Genomic DNA, 26835 nt, shown 5'->3' with positions numbered 1-26835 from the left:
AAATGGTTAGGCTCAACTGGACGGATACCACACTTTCCTGTCTGATTCCAGAGCCATCTGGAAATCCTGAGCTTTGTCTCTCATGATCTTCTTCAGAACTTGAGGCAGAGATTGGAATGCATGTAGGAGGCATACCTTATACTGCACTTAAAATGAATCTCACTGGGAACATCTTGACAGAAACTCTAGTGCACAATAATCATTACACTGCATTCATGGCAGAGGCGGAAAGATTCGACCAAGGCGGATCCTACCTGGGTCAACTGCTGACATCTTCTAAACTCGTTCGCCCTTATGTTCAGCAAACCCATCAAATGATTTGCTGTTAGGTAGGTCCTTTAAAAGTTGTGCTGTTTGCAGAGAATCAGTGTCTCGTGTCACAGCATCCGTGACCAAGCACCACCCTGCTTCTTTTAAGTACCAAAAGGTGGTCGTGGTGTTGTGAAGACCTGAGCTATCTTACCCATGATGAATGAGAAGAAGGCCTTCAGGACCCATCAAATAGCAGAAGGCTTTAGCAGGCTGATCTATTGCCTCTTCTCTACTGGGGAGAAAGGGCCCCTGATCTGCACCTCTCTCAGATAACTACCCCAGTCCTGAGACAGTGAATCCGTCACTACTATAAGCTTTGTGTGGAGTTGGAACAGTGGTCTGCTGGAGGTCAGATTGATGTCCGATTGCCACCACTGAAGGTCCCAGGCTGCCTCCTTCAAAATCAGGATTATGTCCAAAAGGTCCTCCACTGCTGTACCTTCACACTGAGATTGCACTGCAAAGCCTATGCGTGGCAATGAGCATGTAAGACCAGCAGAATTCATGAGGCCAAAAAGCATCATAACTGGCCATGCCTGAACACAGGAGTGAACCTGAAACATCTGCATCATAACCTTAATGTCTCAGACGCTGCGCAGGGATGGAAATGCCTTGAATGCTACTATGTGCAGGATGGCTACTAAGAAGGGAATCCTCTGCCCATGCTGGAATTGTTTGGCCTGGCTAAGGAAAAAAAAAACAGGTATGACAGAAAGGTGACCATTGTATGTTCCACAACTGACTGGGGCGAGTCTGCCTTGAGTAGTCGAGGTAAATTTATCCTGGACCTGTGAAAATGGCCCACAACCACTGCCGTCACCTTCGTAAACGCCTAAGAGGCATAGATACAGCTGAACGGTAGAGCATCAAACTAGAAGTGCTCCCACCCTATCAAGAACTTCATGAATCTTCTGTGTGACTGTAGGGCATGCACATAAAAGTATGCATCCTGCTAGTCCTAGGACACCCTCCAGTACTCTAGATTCAGGGCTGAAGGATTGTGGCCCAAAGTCATCATCTTGAATTTGTCCTTGTGAAGGAAAGTGTTCCGAAGACAAAGGTCCATAACATGACTGTGTTCTTCCTCTGTTTTTGGGCACCAACAAAATAACAGCAGTAGCACCACATGCCTTTCTCTACCTTCGAAACTCTGTGTGACTTCTGTAGCCAGGAGCGACCGAACTTCTTGCTCAAGGATGAAGGCATGATCTGTTGAAGTCTGAACAGAAAAAGATGGAATACCAAGGGTAGTGGATGAGAAAGGGAGGGTATAACATTGTTGAACAATCTGTGACACCCACTGTTCTGAAGTTATAGCCTGCCAGCCGTGCAGAACAAAAGAGAATCTTTCCCCTACTGTTTCCACTTGACTATGGGGGGGGGGGGGGGGGGGGGGATAAAGAAAAGTGACTTTGTGGCAACTGCTGCAGAGGAGGGAAAACACGTCAGTAGTACTGGGTAGTTTCCATGCCTCTGCCACTACCATGTCCTCTTGAAGGGCTGTGCGGGCTCTTGCAAGGCTTGCATTGGGTGACATTTGTTAAAGGCAAATCTTCAAAACTATCCTTCTCAATCTTGGTATTTGTGATGTAATTGGTATGCTGGAGAAAGCAGGGCTGTCTTTAATGTGTTCCAGCACAGAATCTGCCTTCTTGCCAAGGAGCCTGGAAGCGTTAAATGTCATTGTGATAAATGACCATAGCCATAAGGCATGCCATCAGATCCTGGCAGAGGAACAGACTCTGTTGCCAAATGTACGAATATACTTTGATACTCTCTAGAAATGCAATTGGCAACGCATTAGGATCCATCTTGCTGATGGAAGCCTGAACCAGCAAATTGTCAGGTTAAAAAGGTCAGATCTCCATAGGAAGGCTTATGATGACTAGTTAAAAGGGGCCTTACTGGGGGAGTCGAGCATGGCGTTGACCAGGTCACCATCAAGGTTTCCGTCAGGACCTCATTAAAAGGCAGTTAAGGTTTATAAAGTAGCTGGCCCAGACGGATCTTTTTGTCCTTAAGTTTGCCTTGGTGTCTGTAGTAGGTAGCTGTGGCTCCAACAGTTCTGCTCTGTGGACTACTGCAGTGAGAGAGGCACTCTCCTCAGAGGGGGGGCCCCAATGGCAAGTCCAGCTCTGTCTCTGGGGAAGTATCTGCACCACTGACAATCTGATGATCAAATTATTGGCCAGAATCAGGGTAATGTATGGCTGCGCTAATAGACAGCTTCATTATCATATAGAACATTTTGGAGCTCTGCACAACTTTTTTTCAAAGCGGGAGTGGTGTGATGAGTCCCACTTGGACTTGTCACTCTAGTTTAACTTCGGCTTCCCCAAAGATGGCAAACTGGAGCGGCACTGGAACCTGGATGTAGAGCACGCCCAATGTTTGGAGCATGACCTACCTCGTGTTTGTATTGCTTTAGCATGCACCAAGGAGCATTTGTCTCATGACTTCAAGTCATGCCCAGATGCTAGACACCAAATGCAGACATTGTGTGGATCTATGAGAGGTATCTGCTTCCTGCAGTCACAGCACTGCTTGAAGCCTGTGGTCTTTGGAGAACCTATCTCACTAGCACATTGCCTTTTGGCGAAAAATGCAGTTTTGGTGTTCATGAAAAACCACTAAAGTTGGGAGCCGAGCTGTGGATCCATGTTGAAGGATGCAGAAAATAAGGAACAGGCATAATTGTGCTGGGGTGGGGGCTGAATAGGGCTCTGCGCCATCACTTCTGGAGGCAAAGCGAAGTTGCTGCGGAGGATGATGGTACCACCTGCTGGCGCATGAGAGCAATTTCTTAAAAAAAATAAAAAAAGTTCCAGATCCTTTCTAGCGCCTGCAGAGATTTAAAAGGTGAGGACTCTGCGATTAGAAGAATTCATCAGAATTGGCACTCTTTTGTATGATATCGAGGGGCCTTTTTTGTCTAGGTACTGATGTCAGCCTGCCAGGATTAAAAGGTAATATGCCATATTGAATGAAGTAGGTAAATCCAGAATTATTAATAATGTTGTGTGGCCTTTACCTATCCTTCAAAGAATCTTGTTGGTTAAACCTTACATGACCAAGCATGATTCCCTAAGCAAGACTGAACCTCAGCTGTCACAAAAAAATTGGGATTGGTCGAGTGGACCTGTGTAGCTACTTGTTAACTAAATTTTATAGGGCCTTGCCCAACAGTGGAAATTTCTAGATTGCCCAATAACTGGCTGGGTCTTCTTGATTTAAGTTTTTTTTACAATTTTGTTTTATATCTCTTTGTTGTGGTAGTGGAATATTTGATTAGTAATTGGGCATTGGCTTCCAATATTATCCTGCTGAAGAAGAATTGGATCATTTCAGCAAAACTGTGTGCCTCGTGAACATACCAAAATCTCACAGGCGGCTTAGCGACAGCCTACTGCATACAAATTTTGGCTTTATCGTTACTCATTTGCTCACTTCTTAGTCAATAGCTTTTGTTCCTCTTTGTGTGTTTATCCCTCCTGTGGTGCATGGTTTCTTTACCATCTTTTTGACTGGATTGCTTTTATCCATCCGCTACTCCCATTTAGAGAACTAATTTTGTCTTTTTCATTTAGCAATCCACGCGAGTGTGTGTGTTTTCTTGATCTGTCTCTTGTGTTCTCCCCTCCCTCAAATATATGCCCATGTGCGCTCTGTTGCTTTCTCCTCCCCCAGGCTCATTGTTGCTTTCCCCGCTTTCTTACTTGTGTGCTGCTTCCCCACGCTACGCGCTCCATGTTTTCACTCCTCCGTACATTCAGGAGGGACCAACACTCCCGCCTGCTTTTTTATGTATTTATTTTTTTAATGTATCCCTCCACCACTCGGCATCAAGCTCGTCTGCTACTCCCACTGCCTGTTGCTTCTTACACCCGCTCCTGCATTGCTGCCCTACTCCTCGCAGTCTTTAAAGTATTTTTTAGTTCAAACTGTGTGGTGACGCATGCACTCGTTTGTCATCATTCATTGCCAGATTTACAGAATAGTGTGCACATTTCTTTTTTTTCTTGGCTGATGCATCGTCAAAAAGTAATCCTAGTTCCAGTGGCACAGTGAGCATGGGGCTCAATTCTGGGTATACAAATCGCACATAGGGCATCACAGGGAAAATGCAAAAAAAGTGATTGATGGATTATTGAATTAATCTCAGCCACTGGCAATTACTCAAGTGGCATCCCAGGCTATTGTTTCTTTGCCCACTATTCCACCTCAAGTTAGAACAAGCCACATGCAAACCAGCCTTGATCATGCTCCAATCGGAACAGGCCTCCCAGAAAAGCAAGCAAGATCCTCTATGAACCAAAAAAGTCAAGCAACTCAAGAAAATGTTGAGGCTAGTTGGACCTCTTCAGTTGGGTACAACTTGTTTCCATTTGCACAATGAGCTGGGCACCCACATTTGGGCATACTCATCGCAATGAAAATACAAAAAAGTGATGAAAGGAATGCCAATGGCTGAGTTTAATTCAAACATTCCTTCCATCACTTTTTTTTTTGCAGCATCAGCAAAACAATGTGGGAAAGGCAATACATCAAAAAGGCGAGACCTATTGGCTTTCCCAATCATTGTGATTGGGGAGCGTGAAGACCCAGCCAGGCGTAACACACCCACTAGCAAACATTTCATATACCTAAACATGGAGCAGTCAGGAGCATTCAGCAGAAGAGGGAAAGCTTGAAACTTTGTACAGATAGGTGAAAGACTTCAATTACAGAATCCGTTATGTGATCAATTTATGAAGTCAATTTATGTGGGAACTGCAAACACAACAATGATGGACAGAATGTGGATCAATGTCACACATTCACCCCAGTCCAAAGATCTGGGCCCAAATCCATCGTTTTTCCACTCCACAGCACCCTGGGTTAGACAATGGCGATATGCAAATCAGCGCTGACCCTGTGCCCCATGGGAACAGTCCAGTCCGAACTACAAAAGCCATGTCCTTCCCAGAACGGAAACAAGCATCCGAGGACCGGCCCGGTTTCGAGGTAACACCTCTCATCAGCCCGGCTAGCTTGATTCCAGTGGTGTGGAGTGCCTGGGACTCACGTCTGAGCATCCCCAGTACACTTAGAGCGGTAACTGCAAACACAACAATGATGGACAGAATGTGGATCAATGTCACACATTCACCCCAGTCCAAAGATCTGGGCCCAAATCCATCGTTTTTCCACTCCACACCACCCTGGGTTAGACAATGGCGATATGCAAATCAGCGCTGACCCTGTGCCCCATGGGAACAGTCCAGTCCGAACTACAAAAGCCATGTCCTTCCCAGAACGGAAACAAGCATCCGAGGACCGGCCCGGTTTCGAGGTAACACCTCTCTTCAGCCCGGCTAGCTTGATTCCAGTGGTGTGGAGTGCCTGGGACTCACGTCTGAGCATCCCCAGTACACTTAGAGCGGTAACTGCAAACACAACAATGATGGACAGAATGTGGATCAATGTCACACATTCACCCCAGTCCAAAGATCTGGGCCCAAATCCATCGTTTTTCCACTCCACACCACCCTGGGTTAGACAATGGCGATATGCAAATCAGCGCTGACCCTGTGCCCCATGGGAACAGTCCAGTCCGAACTACAAAAGCCATGTCCTTCCCAGAACGGAAACAAGCATCCGAGGACCGGCCCGGTTTCGAGGTAACACCTCTCTTCAGCCCGGCTAGCTTGATTCCAGTGGTGTGGAGTGCCTGGGACTCACGTCTGAGCATCCCCAGTACACTTAGAGCGGTAACTGCAAACACAACAATGATGGACAGGATGGATGGGTTAGACAATGGCGATATGCAAATCAACGCTGACCCTGTGCCCCATGGGCACAGGGTCAGCGATGGTTAGACAATGGCGATTTGCATATCGCCATTGTCTAACCCAGGGTGGTGTGGAGTGGAAAAACGATGGATTTGGGCCCAGATCTTTGGACTGGGGTGAATGTGTGACATTGATCCACATTCTGTCCATCATTGTTGTGTTTGCAATTACCGCTCTAAGTGTACTGGGGATGCTCAGACGTGAGTCCCAGGCACTCCACACCACTGGAGTCAAGCTAGCCGGGCTGATGAGAGGTGTTACCTCGAAACCGGGCCGGTCCTCGGATGCTTGATTCCGTTCTGGGAAGGACATGGCTTCTGTAGTTCGGACTGGACTGTTCCCATGGGGCACAGGGTCAGCGCTGATTTGCATATCGCCATTGTCTAACCCAGGGTGGTGTGGAGTGGAAAAACGATGGATTTGGGCCCAGATCTTTGGACTGGGGTGAATGTGTGACATTGATCCACATTCTGTCCATCATTGTTGTGTTTGCAATTACCGCTCTAAGTGTACTGGGGATGCTCAGACGGGAGTCCCAGGCACTCCACACCACTGGAGTCAAGCTAGCCGGGCTGATGAGAGGTGTTACCTCGAAACCGGGCCGGTCCTCGGATGCTTGATTCCGTTCTGGGAAGGACATGGCTTCTGTAGTTCGGACTGGACTGTTCCCATGGGGCACAGGGTCAGCGCTGATTTGCATATTGCCATTGTCTAACCCAGGGTGATGTGGAGTGGAAAAACTATGGATTTGGGCCCAGATCTTTGGACTGGGGTGAATGTGTGACATTGATCCACACTCTGTCCATCATTGTTGTGTTTGCAATTACCGCTCTAAGTGTACTGGGGATGCTCAGACGTGAGTCCCAGGCACTCCACACCACTGGAGTCAAGCTAGCCGGGCTGATGAGAGGTGTTACCTCGAAACCGGGCCGGTCCTCGGATGCTTGATTCCGTTCTGGGAAGGACATGGCTTCTGTAGTTCGGACTGGACTGTTCCCATGGGGCACAGGGTCAGCGCTGATTTGCATATCGCCATTGTCTAACCCATGGTGGTGTGGAGTGGAAAAACGATGGATTTGGGCCCAGATCTTTGGACTGGGGTGAATGTGTGACATTGATCCACATTCTGTCCATCATTGTTGTGTTTGCAATTACCGTCAATTTATGTGGGGCCACAGTGGTTCCTTCTCGGGTTTCTAAATCGTAGGGAACAGTTAGCAGTTTTCTTTCCTGGATGCTGGAGTCCTGCAAGAGGTTAAAAGTTTTACAGAAGATTTTGTAATGAAAGCACTGACGTAACTGTTGAGCATGATATTCTACCTCTTTTGTCCTGTTTTCTGTAAATGTGTCATTCTATGTTTGCTGAACGGGTGTCCTTAGACATATTCCTCGAACATATTTGTGCATGCAGGAAAATCTGACATTGTGGCTTCTCCTATGATGAAGGCCCTGTGTGTTTTGTAATCTATTGAGCGACTATAGCTATGGAAAAGATGTGTGATTTCCTAGTGTTATCCTTTTCACTTGGATGCTCCTACAGTGCCAATTATTTATTTTCTTGCTGAATGTAGTAGCTCAAACATTGTGCACCTTGTAGATCAAAGACTGACTTTTTTTTCAAAAATGTTATTTTCTATTCGCTTCTAGCCAGATTTCAGCTTCCTCTTGGTCTCGGGCGGAACCGGAAAGACTCTTGGTGGCCTGGTGAAATACAGCGTTTTGGGTGATGGCAAATTGGTTGGACCACAAATCTATGTCACTAGCCGGGGTGCATACTATGTACTGTTTGGATTAGGTAAGAAACCAAACGTGTGAACTGTTTCGCCAAGTGTGATGATGATGATGATGATGATGATGATGGTGTAGTGGCTACATTATCCTTTCAATTCAAAACCAGAAAGTATTGGTACCGTTAAGCTCCTTTGAGATTTCAAAGTAAAATGTTCTCCGTCGTGAGGTGGTTCAAGGGTGTTCTCTTCAGGGTCTAAGTTGTTAATTGATATATAATACACTTACCTTCTCAACTGAAATAGCTGGTAATATTTTAGTCGCAACATTGACATGACCTTTCAAAAAACAGTTTGGTTCAGACTAGGATTCACGCACAACACCAAAACGTTTCCCAGTTCCGATCACAGCAAATGAAACACTCTGGCAATGATGCACTCCCCTACAATAGAGCTGACTATCCATCCGAAAATGGTCTTGCAAGACCCACATAGTGGGATGAAACACTATATGTAGGCTACAATACTAGGACTATCTATGAAGCCATCGACCGTCATGGATTTGCTCTCGCTGTTCCAAGAGAAATGCATACAGTAATACATCTTAGGAGAAATATTGCAATTATAAAAGATAAGGTGATCTCTCATGTGAGTTGTGTAGGAAGGGTTATGGAGACCTACTTACTGGTATGGGTAAAGGCTTGAATTGGACTTGTACCCACATATATCCATTAAAAATCTCTAAGAAATGATTTGTTGAAATATTTACTCTGGAACCAAATGGAATGGAAGCGAGCACTGGACATTCGCTTTTTCTGTGGGTAGCATATTAGAGGAGCTGCAACCCTATGGGCAGTCATTGTTAAACTTCGATTGTTTTGTATGACACATTTCCCCAGTTTTAATAATTGAAAAGTAAACTTCACCTCTAAAAGTTATTATAATTGTTAAGATGAGAGACCTTTGTTCAAATTTTGTTGTACTGAGTAGCTGTAGGGTTTTAGGCCTCTCTCCGAAGCGTTGAATAATTTCGGGTTTGTTCTTTTGTACTGTGCATTAATCAGACGGCATTTGTGAAGTGCAAAACTGTCAGCCCTAGCGGTATATGGGCGCTGTGTCTCCGTCGATGGGCCAGGTCTTGAGTCTCTTTTCGAAGTCTGCCAGCGAGGGGGGCTGTACGGAGCTGGAGGCGAAGGTCATTCCAGGTCTTGGCAGTGATGTAGGAGAAGGACTGGCTACCGCTGCAGCTGAGAAGGATGCGGGGGGTGTAAGGACGAGTGAAGAGGAGCACAAGTATATAGAGGTTTAGTGGAAGTTGAGTTGATGGTTGATGTAGGCAGGTCCTAGGCCATCGAGGGCTTTGTAGGCATGCGTTAGAAGGTCTTGAACTGGCATCTCTTCTGGATGGGGAGCCATTAGATGTCTCGGGTGAGAGGCGGTGTGGGTTTGTTTGGGGAGGTCCAGGATAAGTCTGGCTGCAGCGTTCTGTGTGAGCTGGACTCCTCTGAGGAGCTGGGTGAAGGTGCTGGCATAGAGCACGTTGCTGTAGTCGAGGCGGCTGGTGACGAAGGCCTGAGTGATGATCTTTCGGGTTTTGGGGCTTGGGAAGCACACTTGCAAGTGTTCCCTTGATTGTGTAGCACTGTAGTGAAAGGGTGTACAGAATTCCCTGATTTCTTACCTCTTCATGCAGTTTAAATATGTTGAACATCTGAATCCTTGGATTGATTTGAAAGGCCACAAGTCCTGAAAGGGTGATTATGTTTTTACATCCCCTGAATTATTAAAACTCTTAGTGCAGAACTACTTAATTATTTATATGGCAAGATGGCCGACGGAGCAGGAGCTTGCTAAGAGCTCCCTGTGCTGGGGATCCCACTTGTTGGATTTATCCCTGTCAGCACCCACCGCTCCGTGAAACCGACTACATGAGAGTAACAGGATTGTAACCAGCATATTTTTATTTATTTTTGCTCTTTCTACCTCGAACGGCGGAGGGCTGGAGCCAGCTACTAGCCACTCGTCTCTCAGTCCGGATCGACTGGAGACATCACCACCCTCAACGGACTGTCTCGAGCCTACGGAGGGTCGGCAGAGGTTCTGAAGTTCACCCCCTCCCCCCCTGCACCGGACTGTGGAGCCTGCACGGAGGGCCAACGGAGGTTCCGAAGCTCGCCCCCTCCCCCCTGCACCGGATTGAGGAGCCTGCATCGGACGGTGGAACCGGCATCGGATTGGGGACATAGTGAAGGACTCCTGCTCTCATTGAGTCTCCCCCCCTCCCCCCCTACACCGGAGTGTGGATACCCTGCAGGGCTCTTGCTCCCGACAAGCCTCGATCCTATGGAGGCTCGGCGGTCGGCTTGGAGTTCATCCCCTCCACCGGACTGTGGATACCTGAAGGGCTCCTGCCCCTGAGGCCGACGACTTCACCCTGGCCCCACCGGCTGCCGGATGCGGGACGACGGCGCCGTCCTCGTCCTTGCCCCACCGGCTGCCCGCCGCTAGCCTCTCGCCTTTCACAGTGCCGCAGTGGAGCGCAAACCATCGAGGCGCCGGACTTGGCCTCTGATGACCTCGCTAGGAGTGTTTGCTGAGGGTGTCTCGCGGCGCGGTAAAGCCGCTGCTGAGGGTGACTACCGGCTCTGAAGCTGACCCCCTCCCCCTCCCTTGCACCGGAGTGTGGTGGGCTTGCACCGGAGCTGGTGACACTATATGCAGAGCGGTTGTCCTCGCTCTGCACAACGAAAAGGGCACCGGACCCCTCCCCCACTTTCGACCTGAAGCAGGGACCCCTTCCTGAAGGCAGCGGAGGACGCAGATAGCAGCACCGGGACACGACAACGCAACCCCCCCTCCCTCCCGCCCTCACCCAACAGAGGAACGCTAACGGTCTTGAGGGCTGAGAGGGGCCTGGGACGCAGGTTGCTAGCAAACACAGGGGCATCACATTCTCGAACCGCGGACCCGCGAGAGCTAAGCACAGCTCAACAAACAAAACAAAAAAGAACTTTTTTATAGGAGTGAATGAAATGTCACATCTACGAAGCGGAAGGGATCATCATTATCATGGGCTAAAGCATTGCTCCTGTATAACTCTACGGGCAAAATTAACAGGCACACAGAAACTTAAGGTATTTACTTCTCCCACCCGCCTGCTCTCTTTTAAAAACTAACTCCTTTTGTTCAAAATGGCTGGAGCCATAAAACTGTAGTAATAAATCCCCCACCTACCTCTGTTGTCCACGAGGCCCCTCAGCTTAACTCCCCCACACAGAGATAAGAATTCCTCCCAGCTAGACTTGAGCTCTGCCTGCTTAAACAGAAGGTGTAATCCCATCCCCGGTGCTCAAAGTAATAGCAGCAGACAGAGGACTAATGTCTCTATCTCCCCTTGCCTGCATGGTTGTGAAGGGAAGCTGCTCTCCCCTGCTATCGAAGCAACAGCAACAAACAGAGGACTACTGTCTCGATCTGTACTACCTGGCGGCCATTTTAGACTAGTCTCTATTGGACTTTAGTATTTTAGACTAGTGTGAAAGAATGTCTACCTATTATTGTAGTATTATACTTCTACCTATATTTTGAACATATGTATCGCGCAGATTGCTACCTCATATATGAAAGAATGTCTGCCTATTATTGCAGTATTACACTCCTAGCTTTATTTTGAACATTTGTAATGCACAGAATGAGAATACTTTTTCTGCATTTGACTTTTGTTTGCAAGTGTATTTTGTTACTGACTCATGTACCTCACATATTTTTGACTACTCACTACTGTCACTTTCGATTCAGGTATTTTACTGCCTGCCTAGGTATTCTATTTTTATTCCAGTATATTATTTATATTATAGGCTATCACTAGTGACACTCACTAGTGTCTTCCTTGGCCCTGTAACTAGCGGCTGACAGTTTGTACTATCGTCCTAGTTCCTACTTCTAACACCACAGCCTCTCTAAAATGGAGCTCAACGGCAAGCACACTTTTAGAATTAACTACCCCTCCACTCCTCTCTCCAAAAATGCCACTAAACGTTTTAAACACAACTTCTTGAGGTCGCACCCTGAAACACCCTTTGCCGACACTTACTTCTCACTGGGCAATGGAGCCCTGAATACTGATATCATCTTCCACACCTCACGCAGAGCCCAATGGAGAAAAACTTTCCTATCCCTACTCACAGTCTCCACCACCAGGAAAACAACTCATGGCCTAATTCTCACCATCACACCTTCCCACCTCTTCCCGGGCAGGTCTACCATTACTATCTACAATAACGGGATTGTCCTAATCCAATCCACGGACAAGAACCTGGAATTACTAGACAACCTGTTCCCCAAGTTCAAAGAGCACCTCTCCAAGCTGAGGACCCCCACCCAGAACTCCGCCAGCACTATCACCCCTGACGTCGCATCCACCACCTACTACACTTCTACCCCTAGCACCCCAGTAAATGGCCCACCTGCTGTTAACGCCCCCCACTCCCCAAGGACAGTCACAAATAACTCCACCGCACATACTAGCAGCCCCTCTAACATGACCCTTCTTATCCCCACCCATACCCCCTCCATCCCTCCCCCCCGGACAGAACATCCCCCGCCCACAACACACCACCATCTGAACAAGCCACCGCCCAAAGTTTATCCACCCCCCCTCCCATCCCCCCCACGACAGACACCTCTCCCTCCCCATCTCCCTCCCCACTCCCACCCACGAGTCTCTCACACCTGACACAACAACTCCCACCCACAACACGCCTACATCTGCACACACCATCACTCGGAGTTTATCCACCCATCCCCCCCACGGCAGACAACTCTCCCTTCCCTGCTCCCTCCCCACTCCCACTCACAATTCTATCTCCCTCCCAACAAAAGATACAGAACATACCTCCTCCCTTACCTTAGCATCCCCCTCTCTCCCACCTCCTATTCTCAGCCCTCACTACCCTCCTGTCTCCCCCACTGTCTTCAGCCTTCACTCACTCTTCTACTCACCGGCACCGTCTCCCACTGAAGTCACTACCTATGCTTCCCACCCACCGCCTGTCTCACCTACATCACCCACACCCCTCGCCCACAAACACGTTCACACCGTGAATACCATCCCACTCATTAGCACCGCGGAACCCCTCAACAAGGCTAGTATACCCCCCCCCCGATACCCTGCCTGCTCTCCAGCACACTACTCAACCACTCACCAACGGCTCTCTCCACCAACACCTTCCCCAATGACCCTCCTGACCTGACTTTATCCACCCTCCAACAAGTCAAAGAGGAAATCTTACAAATCAAAAAAGACATCCACGCAATCAAAAACCTTCTCTCCTCACAGCCCAGTCTACCTCCCACCATCCCACTACCCTACAAACGACGCACCCTCCCTACATACCCTCGCCCCCGACGACACCAGCAATGGCCTACTATCCCCGTTCGCAATAATTCCCACCGCCCCCGTCGTGTTCTCAACCCCTTGTCGGACCACGACCTATGCTCTCTCCTACGCTCTTATGGCCCAGGTCCGGTAAAAGACTTTTCCAACTCACACATCCCCATACCCACAATTCTTACAAACCCTCTAAGGCTCCCAACACTCAGCAACAGAGGCTCCGTCCCTAACAACCTCAGAAAAGTTCCCCTCACACTAGAAAGCTCGACCACCCTTCTCTCTCCCAAACTCAAATGCATCCTACTAAACTGCAGATCGGCCCAGAGACATTCCTCCGACATCGCGGATCTCGTCTCAAATAGGGATCTGGACCTAGCCATTCTAACGGAAACGTGGCTCACTGAAGCCTCTACCCCGATTATGGACATACTAGTCCCCCCCCAATTATCACATCATTAGGCTGGACAGGTCTCCTGGCAAGACGGGCGGGGGAATTGCATGCATTTTTAGGAGCAACCTCTCCGTTACTCAAGTCACCTCCCCCTCCCTTTCCTCCTGTGAACTACTCTGCCTCGACATCACCAGTGAGGGCAAACAAGTCTGTGCTTTACATCTTATCTATCACCCGCCTGGTGACAATCTCATATTCACCCAACAATTCATAGACCTGATCACTTCCAATGCCGGTCGGCAGACCACTCAAGTCTACCTGGGTGACTTCAATCTCCACTGGAACGATCAGAAAGACACCGTGGTGAATAGTCTCAAAACTTTCCTCAATGCGCTTGACCTCACCCAACTATGCGATAAACCAACACACGACAAAGGCGCGATACTCGATCTCATCATTGCCAAAGAGAACGCTGTTCATCTGGAGGCGATTCTACCCTGCGACTGGTCAGATCACCACATTATCACCTTCTTTATCAACGAAAAAGTTAAACCTAACCCTACTCAACCAATCAAAACCAAAACATGGAAAAGGGATTTGAAGAATCTCAACCCCTCTACCCTACCTCCCCACATCGGCAACCTCCTCCTTCCCCCTTCAGGGGCCTCAGATGTTCAATCACTGACTGACCACTACCTTGACTCTATGAATACAATAGTCAATAAAGTCGCCCCTCTGCAACTGAAGAGAGTCTCCACCAAAATTTCTAACCCCTGGTATGATGACAGACTCAATGACGAAAGGCGTAATATGCGAATGGCAGAGCGCACCTGGAGATCGGACCCCTCAGCACTGCATCTCAAAAAGCTTAAGAACAAGAGAAATGCCTACTTTAGGAAAATAAAGCGCACAAAGTCGGACTTCTTCAGCCGCCAGTTGGACCAAGCGATGAACAGGCCAAGAAAGCTGTTCGAGCTAATCAAGACCCAAGCAAAGGCACAACCCACACAATCAAACAGCACAACAAATGACACCCCACACTGTGAAGCCTTCTCTGCTTTCTTTAAACTAAAGACTGACAACATAAGAAATGACCTCATCATGGATGTAAGCCGATACCCCAACCACACCAGAATGGCAGACACTCAACCTAAAAACAAGGCATCCTGGCAGCACTTCGATACCTATTCGGAAGAAGCAATACACAAACTGCTCTGCACCTTGAAGCCCTCTAATCACCTCACAGACCCTCTACCTGCTAATGCTGTAAAAGACTTTATCCCCTTGCTCCTCCCTCTCTGGACCAAGATCATCAACAGCTCTTTGCAACAAGGCCACATTCCAGACTCCCTTAAGGTGGGGCAAGTCACGCCTATACTCAAGAAACCTACAGCTGATCCGTCTGACCTAAACAACTATCGGCCCATCACCAATATCCCCACCCTGGCCAAACTTCTGGAGAAATGTGTCCAACTCCAACTAACAAAACACATTGATCAATATGACCTCCTCAACCCTCATCAATCAGGCTTCAGAGCGAAACATAGCACGGAAACAGCTATGACACACATAATTGATGATGCCCTCCAAATTCTGGATCGCAATGAGTCCTGCCTCCTCATCCTTCTTGACCTCTCGTCAGCATTTGACACGGTCAAACATGAGAACTTGCTAGAGCTGCTAAGTACTAGAATGGGGCTATCGGGAACTGTTCTCAAGTGGTTTTCGTCCTTCCTTCACAATCGGTCTCAGAGGTTCAAGATCGACAATGTGCTATCTACACCTGTGCCTGCAGATCTAGGTGTTCCACAAGGATCCACCCTCTCCCCTACACTGTTCAACCTCGTTATGGAACCGCTCGCCACCTTGCTTCAAGCTTCCAATGTTCAATTCCATATGTACGCCGATGACACACAACTCTATCTAAAGTTACAATCCCCGGAAGATATCAAACATCTGAATTCCACACTTATTAACACCCAATCTTGGCTGGCCGATAATCACCTCAAACTAAATGCCCTGAAAACGGAGTTTCTACTCATCTCACCCCCGGCGAAAATCTCCACCACCCAAACCTGGCTCAACAACCTAACAGCACTCAATGTCCAACCTACCATCGTGGACTCGGCGAAATCCCTAGGCATCACACTCGACGCCAAGCTCAACATGCAGCAGCACGTCAGCAAAGCCACAAAAGCAGCTAATTTCCAAATTAACACGCTGAGGAAAATTAAACCCTTCCTCCCGGCCAAAGACTTCCAAACTGCTGTACAAGCTTTAGTCATCCCTCGAATAGACTACGGAATTGCGGCCCTCAGCGGTCTCCCGCTATCCACAACAGCACCCTTAAGAGCCTCCCTGAACGCTGCCGCGAGACTCATTACTGGCTCTAGAAAGCATTCGCACATATCCCCAGACTTAAAGTCTCTAAATTGGCTGCCTTTTGAAGCCAGAATACAGCTAAAAATTGCAGTTATGACACACGCGGCCGTGCACCACAAGGCACCCAACTACCTTGCTCAAAAGCTGTCTATATCAGGAGGTTCGAGATCCAATAGGAGTACAAAAAATCTACTCCTGAAACCTCGTAGATTCCGGAAAGTGAAAACTTACAAGCGCTCCTTCTCAGGAATGGCACCCAGGATCTGGAATGCGCTCCCTCCTGAAACCAGACTGATCTCCTCCACTGCACTCTTCAAGAAAGAGGTGAAAACAATCCTTCTGGCCAAGATCTCCTGATCGTTATAAATGTTGGTTCAGAGACTCTGCATTGCCTTATACCACTGCTCACCCTATCCCTTAGCACTATACTCTACTTGTTGTGTCACTACTACGCTACTCTCTTACTACCGACCAAGATATGTTACACGTTGGTTTACTGATCCACCTAAACACCTCTGTAGTGGGATCAATGACTTGTGCTGTCCTATATTACTTCCTTACCTGATTGTATATGGATTGGTTTTATGTATGTTTTTATTATCCATGTTATTACCATGTTATTGACTATTATATTGTTCCCATTATCTCTGTTGACTCCTACTGCCCCTACCCTGTCTTTGTGAAGCGCTCTGATATCTGTAAGGATCCTGTTCGCGCTATATAGAACTTTGAATAAATAAATAAATAAATAAATATGAGGGAGTTCCCGCTCCCGGCCTCCCTGCCCCTACCCTACAGAATCTATGCATTGATATTCTTAAATGAGTGCCTTCTAGCCATTCCCCACATCCACAGTCTCTTGCGGTGTTAATATTACCTTGGTTCACGAGCTTTCCTGTGCATCAGTAATCCACTCTGAGCTGTGGCGTGTGCCCTTATCTTTAAAGAACTGATTCATGTTGATTGGTCTTTAGAGGCCTTACCCATGTGGAGCTAAGGAGGGAAAGGCTTGTAGAGTCTGCCTGTCAACATTAAATAATATCATTCCTGTGTGCCCTACTGCATTCAGTCCCTGGGTGCACCTCACCCATTCAGTCTCAGATGGAGCAAGAAGAAGAAACCCTTCTCCCCTAGTGCAGAGCCTGCGTGCCCACCCAGAGGTGTGGCCAGGATAATGAGCAGTCCCCTTCTTCTTGGTGAACCCAAACCGGTGAGATACTTGTGTATGACAGGGGAGGCCCCTTTCAAATGAATTAAGTTTCTGGGCATTGCCTAACTGGTCTTCCTGCCAGAGGAACAAAATACCTCCCCACACCTAGACCATTTTCTCTGCTCAAGGAGCAGTTTTCACACCTCAACAGGGGGCATTTGCCAGCTGGGTGACAGAGGCTAATGCAAATTATCCTCCAGGGGCTTCTTTCAGGACAAAGTTTTCTTTTCAAAAATCTATTTTCCTTAATATTTATTAAAACTCCAACTTCACCATTAACTTTGGCTTTAGTAAATATTAAAAACAGTCCTTGGCCCCTAGCTAGAGATAAAAGTTTTAATATTAAATCTTGCTTCACTGTGTTTCTTTTTGGGCTAGCCAGCCTTCCAAGAGTGAAAATAGCTTTTGGGGGCTATTCATTGTAAGGACACGCTAACTTCAAATCTATGTAAGTACTACTTTTAGATACCATACACCCTAGCTTTTGGGCTACAAGGTCTACATAGAAGAGGAATTTTTCAGCTTTGAAAGGGAGATTTTTCTCCTGTCAAAAAGGTTTATTCTGATAGCCCTGGTTGCAGAAACTGCAGCTGCCAGGCTATAGAGGTAGGCCTGGAGTCTTGTTTGTTTTGGCTACTAGTGGATGGCACAGTAGTGCTGTGGTCCGTAGGTGACATTTAACTTTCCATGCCATGTGTGCATTTCAGGGCACCATATTCTATAACTTTATAGAAAAGTTAAATATATCAGTTAGCATTTAGCCAATTTCGACATATTTTAGGGACCAGGGCACTGGGGCATGGTTAGCACTGTCCCACTGCACAGAGTTAAAAAACAGCTTAATCAATCCACAAAAACAGGGGGTGAATTCTTAAAACAAGGCTTGTTCTCAAAATAGCAGTTAGCTCTTTATTCTGCAAGAATTGCAGTCTGCTACCACACTTTTTTCGAACTATATGTTCTGAATTGTCTCAATTCACCACTTGTTAAAATCCAATTTTTTGCAAAAGCTTAAATCCTCCATTGTCATAATGTACCCACTTGTGAACTGAGTGGGGGTTGGGATACTTTCACCTCTTAGCTTTCAGAGACCTGAGCAGCAGCGATCTTCAAATAAACTAGAAATACTGCATTATCTAGCTTGCAAGTGAGGCCAGATCTCTTGTTAACCCACCCAGCCCAAAGCTATAGCCATCGGGTCAGGCAAATTGTCAAGGCCAGCCATGGGATTTGAAATTCTAACTATGAGTTGCTGTAATACATGGCATTGCCCAATCACATGCTCTGAGGCCCCTCCTTCACTTGGACATCTGAGGTAGTGGCCATTGTGTGTGGGGGTGTGGGCGGAGAGGCTCTCTCTGCTTTTGGCACATTTTTGCAGAGACTGACTTTTTTTAGCTAATGATATACAAGTTTTCATGAAGAAGAAAGTAAAGCATAATCGTCACCTCTGTTCTGACATGGAATTGCAGAACAGAGTTTGTTTACTAGATTTAAAAGTTCCTTGCTTAATTACATGAGCAGTGATTATGAATTAAATTGGTTTTTGTTCAAATTTCAGAATCAAAGGAGTGGCGTAAATTACATAAATGGACCCATACATGGATAACTCGCCAAATTGTGGCACATTGAGTATTTTTGTATGAATTGGTTATATTGGATCTATAGGATTAGGAAAAAAAGTTTTTTTCTACTAGTCAATTTATATTTCACTTTCATAGGTGCAAATCAGAAGGTTTGATTAATCTATAAATGAAAACACCAGATCTGTCCCATATCTTTTGATTGTACTTAGCAGCAGAGATGTGGTTTAAAATGGATACCACAGACCTTTGAATGATTAAGGCCAACAATATATGTAAAGGATTGTGCCCAGTCAAAATGTAGATCCACAGTAGACAGTTCATAACCCTGTTGTGTACAGAAAAGAAAGCAAAATTTAGTAAATGTACCCAATCATTTTTCTAGTTTTTTAGTGTACATCTTCCCACATGCTAATGTAGCTCAGTTAGCATTACTGTTGATAACCATCAGTAGTAGGCCTTTGAGCTTTAATGGGAAAGCCGATGAGTAACAGGATTCAGGTGCGGTGAGAATAGGCGAAATGTGGCAGGGTGCAGCTAAGAACATGGGTTCACAGTGGACATTGTAATATGGTTTTGCACCCTTTTGTTGGATGTGTGTGAGTTCGGTATGTCTCTGATCTCCCAGAGTCTCTGTTCGGCAATGGATGGAATAAACCAGGAATGGCATTTCCAAAGTGAAATGGGAGGAATCCTGGCAATACAAGCTACCTTAACTTTATTGTTCCGTACCATGAAATGCAAACCCTTTTTTGTAGAGAACATATTAATCTTTTAAGTTGGGGTACAGCATGTGATATTTTGGCCCGTTGTGGAAAAGCATAACTGTGTAGAATACTATAGATTCTAAAAGTCCTCCATACCTTCCCCTGACTTTAGCAAGGCAACAGTATTTAACATTTCAAGTATAACACATCTCTACCCCATGAATCATACACAGATTCTCCTACCCCCGCTCCACCCCAGCCCCAGAACTCGCTGCCTACCTATCTCCAGTCTCATTCAAGAGAATATACTCACCCCCTTCCAACGCAGGACAGTAGGTGCATGGGAGCACCCTAACCGACGGCTAAGCAGTGATTCCCCCTGGCTTTGAAACTGAAAGTGCATCCCCTCCAAATCGCTATTATGTTTCTCCATGGCAAGGGTTCTATAGTGGCTGATACCACTGTTCAATCATCGATTGGATATTTTTTTCTCCATTTAATTCCATAGCCAGCTTTGCTGCTCCTCAAGCATTGTAGTGCTACACACCATTCTTCTCTAGCCATTTGCTTGCGAGTGCCTGACCCAAATCCTAATAGTAATGTTTTTAGGCAAAATGGAAATGTGAAACCCCAGAATATTCCTTCGAAGTGTCCCCTATTACCTTCCAGAACAGCATTCGTTTAGGGCATTAGCAGGATGTACGTAGAGTGGATTCCAGTTTTCCACACTTCCTCCAGCGGGCATTTGATGCAGTGCTGTACATCCTATGCACCTTCATTGGGATGTAGTGCCAGTCGTAAACTAGCTCTGAATGCATTTCTTTGTTCTTCAAGCTAATAGATCTCTAATGTATATCCCATCATAGAAGCTCCCACTCTTTTGGCAAATGTGGGTATTCAAGTGTTTGTCACATCACCTTCAGTATGTTCTGTTTGAGTAGCTACCTTTAGTAGCCTATAAATGTTAGGGCCCTCCCAGTTTATGGTGAGGAGCTTGCCTGTCATCTTCTCAAACTGAGTATTGTCTCTATTCGCAACATCTTTTACCTCAGTTTGCATAACCCAGTATCAGTGCTACACGCAATGCAGCCTCTGTTTCCTTCTGGTCGAATGTGGTTTTACAGTGATTAAAGGAGTGTAATGTGCCCCTCTGAAGCAAATCAAATATTGTCTGACAGCCGCTCTGCTTCCAGTTTCTAAATGAGCCTTTCTTTAAGGTTGAGTTGAATCTAGAGCTGTAGTGTGTTGGAATATATGGTCAGGTGAAGGTGGTGAGGATGAACCTCTGCTATGTCTCAAAAGTACAGATCTGTGCCCACCGGAGTGGATAAGTAGGCATTTGATGGCCTGTCCTGCTTTTGAGGCCATATCAAGTCCTGCAGTGATCTTTCAAAAAGTGCATGGTCTATTAAGGCCCATATCAGTTTCTGCTTTAGACCATTCTGTTAAAACTGAAAGTTGGGCTGCGCAGTAATACATTTTAAATCTGAGAGTGCCGTACCCTTTATCATCCCTTTTGCTGCAGTAATTTTAGTTGTACCCTAGGTGTGAATGCCTATCAATCAATCAGCACAGATGGTTAAAGAAAGCATGCTGTACCTTTATTGGAAGTATATTCATTTTCTCTGTGAAATCTCTATTGAAATCATAAGCACTGAATAGTCCCTCTCACGTGCAGGGACTCTTTCTCTTCCTTTATGAAATTATGTTTTCTTTTATTTGTGCATTTATGATCATTTATATTTGATCGAATAAAGATTGGAATTAGATTGGACATCACCTGCAGGGACTCTGTAGCAGCTCTTTCAAAGTCACATCCACTGAATCTTACTTCAGAAAGGCCAGAATGCATATGTGACATAATTGTTAGATTTTGCATCCTTAAAACAGGCTAGATTGCCAGTCTTAATGCATTACTTGAAAAACTGGAAGGAAAAAAGGAGTCAAACCTTTAACAGCCATTTAAGTAAAATGAAAAGTGACCTTTTAAAACCATCCTTCACAAAAAACATCCTTCACAAACCTTTTACTTCCTTTTAAAGAGAGATAGGATAATAGATAGCAACATAGCTGTATAGGCTGCATCATTGAAAGCAATGGGAATAGAGCACTGCACCTTTAAAAGCCTCTTGGCCTCCAGTGTTACAACATGACCTGCAGGTGGCAGTGTACTCAATTCTTGTTAACGGCCCCTGCTGACAGGATCCTGGAACAGAGCTCTGCCTTTTTAAAGGTTTTTTCACCAAAGGTTTTCAACTGTAACCTTTCCAAAAATGATTCACTCCATGTCCTTTAGGGCGTATAGTACTTTTAGATAATTTCCTGACTAGAAATCCATGTTTTTCGCATAATAACATCTTTTTTTCAAACTGCAGAGAATGTGGTAGAATAATGGCAAAAACAGACCAGCACAGGCTCTGCATCCTTTGTTTACTGGATTCTCACGACCCCTAGATGTGCCACTACCTCAAGAACCTTTACAGGCATACTTTGAGGGAGAAAGAGAAATTTTGCCTTCATGGCCAAGTGGAGCACTACAAACATGATTCCCTGGCTGGAGAGACTTCTGAGGGGACAAGGAGGGACTGATCCCTCTACCAATGCTCACAAGTCACACTTTGAGTACTTCCACAGAGGGAGACCCAAAAAGAGAAAATCTGGGGGGGGGAAATGCTACTGTTCGATGTCTAGGACAGAGACATTGAGAAGAAGTACATTACCTACTTGTTCGCTATCAAGGGCAGGGTCAACGTCAATAACACTTATGACTTCAAGGAAGAGAGGACAGTCCATGTCGAAAGGAACCTTGATGTTGAGACACCATACAACGTCGAGGACTTCAACGTCGCAACATGGATCGAAGTCGATCTATGTTGATACATCAGTCAATCCCCTTAACTAAGATGGCGGAGTGGCTTTCAAGCATGAAACCTCACAGGTTTTCAGCAGAGTCTTACCTCTGAGTATTCCAAAGCCTATTTGCTGTCCAGACCAACATCTCCAATCACCATACCGGATCAACCAACACATTCCCAGGCTCAGAATGATTCTCATTGCTTTGGAGTGGCCCGACAGTGGTGGTCTACACATCTCATTCCTCTCTGATTGCCCACACAGGGAGCTGTTGTGCAGACTGGATCTTCTTCACAAGTTCGGAGGCCAGATTCAACATCTCAAATTACACTTGCTGGACTTGGTTGCATGGCTCGTGAACTCATACAAGAAAGTCACCTAAACCTTCCTTAAGAGTGCATGGATGTGCTGAGAGAAACCTAAAGACCATCCACTAGAACTTCTTATTTTTTCAAGTGGAAGAGATTCTGCATCAGGTGTTCACAAAAGTATTTTAATCCTCTTACTTGTCAGGAAGAGGCTGTTCTTCCATATCTCCTCAATCTGGCTAAAGCAAAATTAAAATTTTCCTCTATTACAGTTCATCTTGCAGAAGTCACAGCTTACGGAAAAGGACCTTCACAAATGTTATTTTTTCGAATGGCTGTAGTTAAGGGTTTCTTGGAAGGCATTAAATATATGTCCTCCACTCAGGAGAACTTCTCCTCCATGGGAGTTGAATATTGTCCTTTCTCGCCTTATGAGTCCTTCCTTTGTACCCATTCACAAGGCTTCTCTACAACACTTATCGTGAAAAGCTTCCTTCTTGGTAACCATCACATTCACTAGGAGAATAAGGGGAATACAGTCTCTATGTTCACATAAACCATACACAGTGTTCTATAGCAACACTGAAGTGATGAGGACCAATACTAAATTCCACTTCAAAGTAGTCTAAGATTTCCATGTTAATCAGGCTTTACATTGCCTACATTTTTTCAGAAGCCTCCATCTCCTGCAGAGAGAACTCTCTATACTCTTGATGTTTGTTAGGAGTGTTTTGAAGTTCTTTCTTGATAGAACCATGTCTTTAACAAAGTAAAAACAACTTTTTGTAAACAGTGGTTCTTTACGTACTAGATTTGCACTTCTAAATAATCCCTGTTAAGATGAATTGTCTCCTGCATAACCCTTTGTTATCAGAAAGCTAACAAATCGTACCTAGTAAACCTAGAGCCTATTCCTTAAGGGGCAAGACAGCCACTGCTGCGTTACTTAGAAACAGCCCATTTGCAGAGATTTGCAAAGCTGCAACTTGGAGATCGGTTCACACCTTTACAAGACATTGTCTTGATTCGGATGCTAAGGCTGATGCTCAAGTAGGGCTATCATCACTGAAAAATGTATTTTCCTGACTGTACGATTCTTTTTTTTTTATCTCCTTCCTCGCAGAATTCTTGTCGATGAGCTGGCTAATCTATTCAGTGCTTATGATTATAAATGGAGATCTCCTGAAAGAGAAGGAATGGTTTATTACATGCAATCCTATTTCTCTTTCAGGGGAATCTCCACTGAAATAAAAAGCAACCCTCCCTCCTCTCCAAGGAAAGAGATAAAAGTAGAAATAATTCTATACCCTTAATTTGCTCGTCAATAAGAACTGAGTAAACTGCCATCTGCAGGGCATGTTGGGAAGCTGGAGATCAAGTGGTCCTTGGAGGAGCAGTGTCCAATTCTCATTGTTTTCAATGCTGCAGCCTATACCTCTAGATTGCTATATATTAACCTATCTCTTACTTTAAAAATGAGCAAAAAGCGTTTATTAAGGATGTTTTTGAAAGGTAATTTTACTTAAGTGGCTTTTAAGGGTTTGACTTCTGTTTTCCTTATAGTTTTTAAACTAATACATTAAGATTGGCAATACAGCTTGTTTTAAGGCTGCAAAACTTAACGTTTGTCTCGAATGTCTCCTGGCCTTTCTGAAGTAGGGCCAGTGAGTGTAAATTGTGCAAATGTCCCCTCACAGGGGCGGGGACAATTCAGTGTTTATGTCAATGGTTATTCCAATGAAAGGGAGCAAGGATTACAGGTAAGAAACCATTCGTTTGTTGTGCCTACCCGGCCCAACCATGAGAGTATTAGATTCTGCCATTTAGTAAGATCTTTTTTAACCTCGAGGAGTATATATGGGTAATTTGCCTCATAAAGACGGTCAGTACAGGGTGTAATTGCTATCCCTAAATATTGTATTTGTTTGAGGTCCCCTTGAATGATAATTTGTCCCTCAAGACTTGTGCCTCTTGACTCAGGTGATTAAGATTTAACACCTCTGATTTATCCATACGAATCTTTCACCCTGATATCTGCTCAGAGCATTTTTACCCCTTCCGTGCTCATGACGAGCTCAGCTCGTCATGAGGCACGGTGCTCGTGTGCTCATGACGAGCTGAGCTCGTCATGACCACACCCATTTGTATTGATCCTCAGCACAGGAGGGTAAAACTCAAAGCAGCCAAGGTGTTAACTGCTCTTCCACTGCTTGCAGCAAGGTCTCCAGCGTCCGCAACATGAGGAGGATGTCGTCAGCACATAGTAAGAGTATATATTCATCTGCCCTAAAAGAGATGCCAGCTATACCTTTTTCCTTACATATTTGATCTGCTAAAGGTTCTATACTTAAAGCAAACAAGGAGAGGGGGCATCAGACAACCCTGTTGCATATCCCTTTCCAAGAACATCCCCTCATAGAGGAAGCTGCTCAAGGCAATCCTCTCGGGGAGTTATGTGGTGCAAATGCCATGACAAAAGTTTTCTTCCAAAACTCACCCTTTCCATGACAAGTCTCGGGAAGGATCAATCCACCTTGTCAGTGTCTTTTTTTACTGCATCAAGGGACACCAAAATCGCCAGTAGCCCTTTTTTCTGTACCTTCTTGACCAGGTTGACTGTCCTCTGAATGTTGTGTTTGCGCCTGGAAGATATAAACCCACACTCATCTACATGGACCAGGCTGAGAGGCGGGTGCTCTATTCGGCATTCAAATTTTTTGTAGTAAAATATGAGCTCTCTGTTTTTGATGGCTACAGGCCTGTACGAGGCGCACTGCTGTGGTTTTTCCCTTGTTTACTGAGATGGTCACTAATCCCATGTCCTTCAAGATCCACCCTTTATTGTGCTGTATGATTATATAGCACCTCTAATTTGGGGACTGGAATGTTTTGTGCTAGGGGTTTGGCCCAAGCCTTTATTTTGCCACAGGCTCTTTATCACTAATCTTAGATCTTTGTGATAGATTGTAGTGTCCAGGGCCAGACACCATAAGAAATTCCAGATGCCAGTTGATCTCTCTCCCGACCTCAGATTGAGGAGCTCATCCCACAGCTGATCCCGATGTGTCTCAAGTTCCCTGGGACATCGGTGACGTCACATCAGGTACAAAAAGCCATACCATACATCATTTACCCGGCTCCATATGGTGTTCAAGGATGCACAGTTGCCCTCAGTCTGATTACCCCCATTCGATCTGTCCTCTGCGCCATCTGACCCATTGCACCCTTCATGGGTTTAGCATCAACTCCAGTGTAGACCTAAACCCCATCTCTGAAACCCACTCTGGTCCGTCCTTCACCGATACTAGTGCTGATGCTGGAGGTAAATTCCAGTACCGACTCAGATTCCAGACCATAACCGACGTCAGCTTGACCCAGACTGAAGGCATGTTCATTCGTTCATTCAAATATGTTTATTTTGGGGTATTACCCTAAAAAACACAATAAAAAAACATTGGATACAATATGCTACAATTCAAACACATGACCTATACAACAAAAGTCATAATCATTTAAAATGCAGAATTAACCTAATCAGAACTTGTGGTACACAAGTACAAAATGCTTCTTAAATACCAGCTATTAGAAATCGATCCCCAATCCCTTTCTTTGTATCCAAACACCAAGCTGAAATCTGCTTATGCAAAACAGGGTCTGAGTAGCTGTGTCAGATTTCAAAACTCTCAAAGCGAGCAAATAATGCCTAAGACATACAGGATGAATCCGTTTCCGTCTGGCATACTGATGTGCCAGTCAGAAGAATAAAACATGCTCAATATTTTCAGTTGCATTATTAAAACACATATTGCACAAATTATTGGCCACACAAGTTTTCCACTTACACATGAAACTCTTGAGTCCCAAAGTACCGAAATGGAATTTTGTAAAAGTGTTTTGGCCTGGTACGGTAGAATGTCCTCTATGTACAATTCCAAAGAGGGGTATGGTTTGAGTTCCACACATTTGCTGCATAAGCTTCCGTGTTCTGATGGTGTGAACCCTCTACATGGTTCAGATATACATGTTTTAAGAGGCCATTGGAGGCCGGAGTTATGCGGAGCAGATTAAGACACATGCTTTCCATTTTCAGGCACCCAACCAGAACTGTACATGATAGTCATTGCAAGGTAAGGCCCTGT

General features: G+C 45.6%; 1 protein-coding gene across 2 annotated transcripts in view; it reads left to right on the top strand.

Annotated features, from left to right (window-relative positions):
• Positions 1 to 26835, top strand: part of FAM234B (family with sequence similarity 234 member B) — a 414455-nt gene that overhangs the window by 195902 nt on the left and 191718 nt on the right. For both annotated transcript variants that reach the window (XM_078641116.1, XM_078641119.1), the window contains exon 6: positions 7791 to 7938. In XM_078641116.1, coding sequence (XP_078497242.1) covers positions 7791 to 7938 — 148 coding nt within the window. The remainder of the gene's footprint in view (positions 1 to 7790; positions 7939 to 26835) is intronic.

Source organism: Lissotriton helveticus, chromosome 1_1 (assembly GCF_964261635.1).
Source record: "Lissotriton helveticus chromosome 1_1, aLisHel1.1, whole genome shotgun sequence".
Taxonomy (NCBI): Eukaryota; Metazoa; Chordata; class Amphibia; order Caudata; family Salamandridae; genus Lissotriton; species Lissotriton helveticus.
The sequence above is the reverse complement of the archived record's forward strand: the minus strand, read 5'-3'. Positions and strand labels throughout refer to the sequence as shown.